The following is an 8,527-nucleotide window of genomic DNA, read 5'->3' as shown; positions in this document are numbered from 1 at the left end:
TAGGAGGTAGGAGGTAGGAGGTAGGAGGTAGGAGGTAGGAGGTAGGAAGATGAAAATCTGCGTGCTGAGACCCTGTTAGGAACCAAAACAAAGAAACAGGTAGACAAGGTGTATGTGGTGGAACAGGGTTCTGACCTTTGAGGGCAGTTCTTAGAGGAAAAAGAATTAAGCAGAGGTTAGGTGTTCTCTCTTGACCCCTCTTCCTGGTTGGAGCTGAGGCCAGAGACACGGGATATGTGCTCTTGGATGAAGAGCCACTGGCCCTCAGTTGGGGAAGAGCAAGGCTATATCTTCCTGTGAACATCTGCGTCTCCTTGTAGCAGTCAGGCTGTGTCAGCTCAGTAATTGCAGGGTTTATTTTAGAAACCTGTAATTGCAGGCACCTGAAGTTCTTTGTCCCTGAATTGTTCTCTATGCTTGTTATGGGAGAGGATGGCAAGGCTCCCAGGCCATTTTGTAAAGGAGCAGAGGGCAATGACCCATTACTTACAGGTTTCTAGATTTGACACCCCCTTTTCCTCCCCTTCCCTTCTTTCTCAACAGCTCACTCTTTCTTTTTCTTCTCTCTTTCCATACTCTTTTCCAGCCCTCTTCACACCTTGAGCAGTGGCGAGAACAAGCAGTCAATGTGGAGGAAATGGTGCAGGGAAAGAAAACAGTTTTCCCCATTGCCCTTTGAGCTCCAAATAGGACCCTGTAAATTAGAGTAACAAAACACAGATAGAACAAATATACACACACATATATACACACTCACAAATTTACACATATACACATACATGTATATATACATATAGCTATATATATATATGTGTAAAACAAGAATTATTTTAAGGATTGGCTCACATAATTGTGAACACTGAGAAGTCTACTTGAAAGTACAAAATTCAAAAGGCCTGAGTGTTTGGAGTCTGATGGTGTGTGTTCCAGTCTGAGTCTGAAGGCCTGAGCCTAGAGCAGGAGATGAATATCTGTGTCATGAGTAAGTCAGCTGACCAAATCCTCCCTTGGGGAGCATTTTCATCTGGATTCAGTGGGTTGGATGATACCTGTTTTGCTGGGGAAAACACTCAGCTTACTTCAGTCCTCCAATTCAAATGTTAATTTTTTTTCCAGAAACACCCTCACAGGCATACGCTGTAACTATCATTAAGCAAATATCTGGAGATCTTGAAACCTAGCCAAACTGACCCTCAAAGTAATTATTGCAAAAGAAAGAATCCTTAGGTGGTGTCAGGAGGAAGACAGCTTGCAGGCCAAGGACAAGATTAAAATTAAGGCCCAGTACAAAAAGAGGATCAAAGCTTGACCAAGCAGGGAACCTGGACCTGGTAATACTGAGCTTAGTGTTTGATGGCTCCATAGCAAAGGGAAGGTAAGCCTTTGGGGATCCGACAGTATAGGTGTCAGCAAAGGCCTCCTTTAGAGACTGTCCCCTGCCCTGCAGCAAACATTGTCTGCTCTTCTGGAGTATCTTCTCACATCTTCCTCCCTGCTACAAGTCTGGATCTGGGCACTGGGACAACCAACATCGGAGTGGAGGAGGAAGTCCCTGTCCTCAGAGGAACAGGCAGGAGGAATGGGGCTGATGGAGCAGGAAAAGAAGCATCGTTTCACGCTCTTGTCTGACTGGAACTCTGGTCTAGATTCAGAGGACTCCAAGGATGATTCTTTAAACAAATGTTTATCTGGCAACCGTGTACTGTTTAGGGATATCTAATGATTTGAGAATCCCTTGTTGTCAAGAAAAGAAAAGAAAAGAAAAGAAGAGAAGAGAAGAGAAGAGAAGAGAAGAGAAGAGAAGAGAAGAGAAAAGAAAAGAAGAAAGAGGAAGTAATCCCTTTGCGTGAAGAGCTACACCTGTTAGGCAGAAAATCTAAGATAGGCTTCAACCACTGTGAATAAGCGAGCATGACAGTACGCGGTTCAGCAGAACACGAGGCAGAGTGGTAGAAGCTCTGCAGAAGAGAGGGCTCATTGAAGACGGGGTTCCTGTGCAGAGCGAGACACTGACTGGATTAGGATCGCACTATAGCTGGAAGCCTTGGGTTAAAGAAAATTGCTGAGTACGGGGTAGGGCTCAACCTCAACCCTAGCACAATGGGGAACTTCAGATTGGGCTTGGCGCCCTGGGCTCGCACTGGGAAAAAGAAAGATGGCTACATGTGTAGGGCTTATGCTCCTTAGGTTTTTGTATTGTTCATTTGAATGGCTAACTGTCCGGTGTTTTAATTTACCTAATCACTTCTCTACTACTCCTTTTAGACACCCACGAAGACTCACGGGTTTTCGTAGGTAGGAATAATGACTACACCGAGGACAAAGGCTTTGTTTTACTTTGCAGTTGATAAATACCCGAATACTGGGTTAGACGCCTGCTGCAATTCTAAGATTGACCTCGAGGTGGCACTGTCCTACTTTCTGCTGTCTTCATGATCATTACACTCTTTTTTTCTGTTAATTCTAGTTCCCTTCACGAAGGACCAGGACTTAAAAAGTGTCAGTGTGACAAAGCAACAGGGTCTCTGTGACTTTTTTCTTTCTAAATTCTGTTCCATGTGTGACTTTCATTTTCCATTTGTCCCTTCTATACCCAAGTATCAAGCAGTGTAGAATAGCTGTAACACAGAACACAAGGCTTATCAAACATCTCCTTTACTAAGATTCTTTGTACATTTTAAAAAAACGGTATATTTTGAAGACTAAAAAAAAAAAACCAAAACAATAAAACAGAAAATGAGTCATTTACTAACTTTCCCCAACACTCAAAAGAAAACCTCCAGGCACTCTGCCCACTATAAACCAAATACATTTCTAGGGACTGGAGGTAGAACAAAGGAACTGGCCACTGCAAAATCCTGAACCCAGCAAGCTCTTTCTGAAGTTTCTGGAGACCTGGGTCAAAATGCCTAGGCTAGCCGTCCTGCGCAATCTACGATCGCACTTACACACTCCATGATACTAGGACCTGGCAGCAGAGGTGGGTGGTTCTGAGACCTAAGATACAGCTGAGGAGTACGGCCTCCCATGTTTGTGCAACACACAGGCAGGGATGTAGGAGCTGAGGAGAAGGACACTGTGCAGTGCCCACTGTCATGGGAAGAACTGTGAAGTGGGAGGGGCCTGTTTCCCTGCTTGACCGAGAGCTTGACCTTCAACACGCATTGCCGTGGATGCCGTTTATTGTTTTCAGTTTTAGAACGCTTTTATTTCCCATCGTGATTTCGCACCTTCTATCCAGGGGGTTGATACCCTATAACTTGGATGTAGGTATGGGTTAGTTCATTCATGGGGGGCACCCGGCCTTCTATGGGCCCATGGACTTGGATGGAAATTTTATGCCGGCTGTAACTAGTCTATGCAGGAAGAGAGTCATGAGTACTGGGTAGATATCATTCAGAACTCAAGCAGCAGGCACTCAACATGATGGCGCAACACAGAAGCAATTGTCTGTGTAGTAGTGGGGGCTGGGGTGGTAAGTGGGCCAAGTATAGGGATTGGATCAAATGGCCGGATGTACATTTCTTTGTGAACTTTCTGTGTGTGTGTGTGTGTGTGTGTGTGTGTGTGTGTGACTGGGGGAATGGTGGGTGTTCCTTCCTTGTTCTTTGGTTCACCTTGATACACCTTCAGCTGTAAACCTCAGTGGCCACGCGGACTCCATAATGCTTCAGCTGGACCTGGCAGGGGCCTTAATGGCTGGTGGACCAAGTGATTCGGGGAAAGAAGAACATGTCATGGTGCTGGTGACCCAGACAGACACAGTGGGCAACAGACGGCGGCGACCACAACAGGTTATTACTTCCACATCATTTGAAAGATATTGTAAAATCTCATTACATCCTATTATAAATTGAGTTTCCTACCGAATGGATTTGATCGAAGCCAAAAGGAGTAGCTTCATTATTAGTGAAGTCATTGATACTTATCTTTTGCTTTGTCACTGAAATTCTTTTTCCATGCTATTACAGTCAAGTTGCGCTTGCAAGTTCTTCATACAATAATGAAAAAAAAAAAAAAGAAGATTACTAGCTTATTCAGGGAAGCATTTTGGACTTCAGCAGTTTTTGTTGTAAAATGCACGTCAGAGACTCACCTGCCACCACAGAGCACAGGTGGATCCCATAGCTGCGTGTGTTGGGGGGCAATTGCTAAGCACATAGGTTCCTGAGCCCTGTGTCTGTAGGCCCTGCGCAGAGTTTCACTTTCAGCTCTCATTCTGCAAATGCACCTGGGCACAGGAGGAAAGCCAGCAGTAATCATAGCCTGGGCATCAAAGCCTTGATGCTTATCCATGGAGCCTCCCCTGTCCCCAAGTGGTGTTACTGACCCCCCTGGATACCCACAGGAACTTCTGCATGGAAGGTATGTCCTGTGCTCAGGGTTTTTTCCCTAATGTCAACCAACCATCAGAAGGAAACCCTATTTGAACAAGACTGTACTCTTACATTTTCCTGATCTGCATATCATGGTCTACAGAGCAAAAGTCTAATTATAAACAGCGATGGTAATTGTCAATGGCTGGTATAAACCAACATGCTAAACTATAGAATGATCTTAAGACAGGAACTCAGTTCCCAGTCAAGGACCAAGACTGTTGCAGTGCAAAAGGGAAGCATAGTGTGTCTACCCTGTGCCTGTTGATTCTTGTGCAGAAGACAATGGGGCATATCCTAATGCCTCTAACATTATTTACATTTAAATTATTTTAATTGGCACAATGTATATATATACACTTATATGGTAGAGTGTAATAGTTTGACACCGGCATATAACTTATAATAATCAAATTGGAGTAGTTGACATTGGTAGTAAAGGACACCGACATTGAGAAACCCCATGATGAGGTTCTCTGCAGAGATGTATTTGAGAGCCCCTGTTGCCAGTTCTTTCTGTCTGTGGGGGAGACTCCTGTCCTCCCCAGGAAGTTTTCTCTCTGGTCCTCTAGACTGCTGGCTCAGGGCAGGTTTGTCTGAAGCAGCTGCTGTCCCAGCTCTGCACTGTGGGAGGGAGCTGCTGTGACACAGCATGCGGGAGTTCTTGGGGAAGCAGGAGGCAATTCTAAGAAAGCATTTTTTATTTTATTTGTAAGTTGCCTGAGAGGACTAAAAAAGCCCAGGACTCAAATAATTCCGATAACTAGTGATTTATTTTACTCACAAATCAGTATTGTTGGCCTCCCTCACCCACAGATTCTACATTCAAGGATTAGATCAATTGTTGTTTGAGAACATTTGTAAAAAAATATGTCTGTACTGAATATACCCCTATGTTACATGGTGGCCATTCCCAAAGACTTACTGTCATTTTACATTTTGGCTTCTACAGGTCACTTACAATTGGACTGTCCTCTTAAATCCAAGAAGCGAGCACGTGGTGGTGAGCAGAACCTTCGAGATAGTGAGCAGGTGGGTTTTTGGGTTTCTGGATGATTTTTCTGGGTAAGGCTTACCATCTTACTCTGGCATATCAGAGTATCCAAGCCTGAGCGATTTATAGGGAATAACAGTTTCTTTATCTACTGTTCTGGAGGTCGAGAAGTCTGAAAGCACAGGGCTAATAACATCTTGGCATGGAGGCCGTCTTGCTGCATCCAATGACAAGACTGAGCAGGCCTGCAAGCCTGGGGCATCTTCTTCCTCAGCCACAGCTATCATATGAGGACTCATTCTTAGGAGCTCAGGAGATCCTGGGCACCTTTCCTATATCCCCATTAAATACTTTCTACATATAAATCTGTGGGCTAAGGACTTTTATGAATGGCACAGTCAAACTATATCACTTGCCTAAAGAAGTTTAGCCTACAGGACACCAAACATGGGCATGCCTAAGATATAATTTTATAATGCTTTACATGATCTGAACGAGGTGCTCATGCATTCACTGTAGGCAGAAGGTGCAAAATCTCTGCAGGACACATTGTAACCATCCTGGTCAGGACATAAGAGGATTGACTTCAGTACCCACTTTGAAGCAAAGACAAGTTTTAGTCAATGTTCAAATTTTATTAATATTATACAAATACTATGTCAGTTTACATAAAGGACTCTCAGTATCTTGGTTTTGGTATCTTTGGGTCTTTGGGGATGCTCAATCTCTTGTACACTCTGGGGAGTTTGAGGCTTCTTTTGCTTTTTATATAACTGAAAGCACTCTAGTTTTGACCTCTATTCCTGGTTTCTCCCAGCCAGTTAGGTGCACACCCTTGAGGGCTGAAGCATCACACATACTAACACAGAACTTAAGAGACTGGGAATCTGACAGGCTTGGCTTCTTGGATCACAGATGTTATCTTCTTTTGTCTTCCCTGCATGTCTGTGTCCTGATCTCTTCTGAAGGACATATGTCCCCCTGAATTAGGCCCACCCTCATAAGTTCACTTCATCATTGTGACTCCTGAAGAGCCTTCTCTGAGGTATTCAGAGTAAGTTGTTCAACATATGAAGTTGGGGCTGGAATGGACACTTCTAGGCTCACCAGGGTTCTTACTGAGAACAAAAGCTCCCTTTTCTGTATGTCACACTTAATTATCCTCAGGCCTGCCATTTTTGGCTCTGTTCAGCACTACTGGGGACCGAAGTTTAAGTACCTGATGATGATTAGCCGCCAGAGCACCTGTACTGATGAGGATGAAGAAAATGAGAAGATAAACCTATTGCCGTTGTGCAGGCTACCTGTTGGACTGGCACCTGCAAAAGGCTGAAGAGCTCTTGTTGAGTGGCTCAGAAAGACTTGTGCCCTGTGTCACAGGCCAGTACTCAGGGCTTTCCTGTCTGTGAGATTATGTATTAGGCTGAATGACTTGCTAGAAAGGATACTGAGGAAGTATATTAATTATTCCCTTTGTGTCCCTGACTAACTTCCAGGTCTTTGATTTATTTTGCAGGGAGGCTGTTTCTATCAGCATCCAGGCCTCTCTCCAACAGACTCGCCTTGTTCCTCTCTTGCTGGCCCATCAGTTCCTTGGGGCGAGTGTTGAAGCACAAGTGGCAAGCGCAGTGGCCATCCTAGCAGGGGTTTATACTCTGATCATATTTGAGGTAACTACCATGCCTGTGTTCTATGGTCTACCATTGCTCATGGTCAGGACAGTTTGTTGGATGCTTTGATAGACTCAGTTTTATTTAGTCAAATTGGAAAGGTGTAATTTCTAAGGATTCTAGGTAGGAAAAGCAACTGCCCCCAAATATTTGCTGAATCTTGGGCACTGACAAAAACAAGAGGAATTGTGAAAGGACCAGAAAAGCTTAGTGAGATGTCTGTAAGTAGTAATTTATATACTTTGTAATTGAATTTTTAATGTTGAGTTTCAAGTACTTATGTACTGGGATATAAAGGCTTTGTTGGCTGTACATTTGCAAATATTTTCTTCTAGAGTGGCTTTTAAAGTTTGTGGGTCTTAAAGAGAATGATTTTAGTGTTCCATATAAGAACTTATTGCTTAGATGTAGTTCCTTAAAATATTTAAAGTTTTAGCTTTGAGTTGCTTCTTGAATCTGGGTGAGTTGTAGGTGGAGGCTTATTTTCAGATCCATGGATGCCCTATTACCCTAGCTGCATTTATTGAGAAAGCTTTCTTTCCTCTTCCGATCTGCTTTTGTTCCTGTATTATTTTTTAAAAGTAATTGGAGGGGCTGAACAGATGGCTCAGTGGTTAAGAACATTTTTTGTTGTTGTAGAAGACCTGAGTTTAATTCCCAAAATTCACATGGAGTCTCACAGATGTTCATAACTCCAGTTCCAAGGGATCTGATCTCCCCTTTTTTTGTTTCCATGGACACCAGTCATGTACAAGGTACACAGACATACATGCAAGTAAAACATCCATATATACGCATACATGCATGAATCTAAAAAATGTAAAAAGGCAATTGGAGATTTTGTGGGGCATATTTCTGCATTCTCTGTCTCAGCACATTGGTTAAGTGCCTATTCATCTCTTCCCACACTGTCTTGATGATGGCAGGTCTTCACACTGGAGAGAACATCTCTCACTTGCTGCACGCTGCCCAAGTTGTTCAGTACAGTGGCCATTCTTGTTCCCTATATACTTTATATGCTCTTATAGTCCGTGAACATATATATCTCTTGATTTTTTTTTTAAATTGTGCAGACCCTATGACCTTCTGGGTTGGTTTCGTGTACTGTCATTTTCCTGATCTCATGGGAGTATTTTTTTAAAATAGTATTCTTGAGATTTTAAAGATACACCATCATAGCATAAGTAGTGGGGGTGTTTTTATTTTTCCTTTCTAATCTGAATCCTTTAATTTTCTATTTGTTTGTTTGTTTATTTTGCTTCTTTACAGTAGACTGAATAAGGTAATAAAATGGTGTGGTGGTTTGAATATGCCTGGCCCAGGGAGTGGCATTATTAGGAAGTGTGGCCTTGCTGGAGGAAGTGTGTCACTGTGGGGGTGGGCTTTGAGAGCTTCCTCCTAGCTGCCTGAGGATGCCAGTCTTTTCCTGGTTTCCTCCTCCTCCTCTTCCTCCTCCTCCTCCTCCTCCTCCTCCTCCTCCTCCTCCT

At 43.4% G+C, this 8,527-nt stretch overlaps 1 protein-coding gene across 2 annotated transcripts in view; it reads left to right on the top strand.

Annotated features, from left to right (window-relative positions):
• The window catches only part of Oca2 (OCA2 melanosomal transmembrane protein), a 305,312-nt gene that overhangs the window by 51,037 nt on the left and 245,748 nt on the right, over window positions 1-8,527 (top strand). For both annotated transcript variants that reach the window (XM_028785690.1, XM_028785691.1), the window contains 3 exons: window positions 3,634-3,794; window positions 5,329-5,408; window positions 6,887-7,040. In XM_028785690.1, coding sequence (XP_028641523.1) covers window positions 3,634-3,794; window positions 5,329-5,408; window positions 6,887-7,040 — 395 coding nt within the window. The remainder of the gene's footprint in view (window positions 1-3,633; window positions 3,795-5,328; window positions 5,409-6,886; window positions 7,041-8,527) is intronic.

Source organism: Grammomys surdaster, unplaced genomic scaffold (assembly GCF_004785775.1).
Source record: "Grammomys surdaster isolate TR1022 unplaced genomic scaffold, NIH_TR_1.0 125319, whole genome shotgun sequence".
NCBI classification, from domain to species: Eukaryota; Metazoa; Chordata; class Mammalia; order Rodentia; family Muridae; genus Grammomys; species Grammomys surdaster.
Note: the sequence above shows the minus strand (reverse complement) of the source record. Positions and strands in the feature narration are given on the sequence as shown.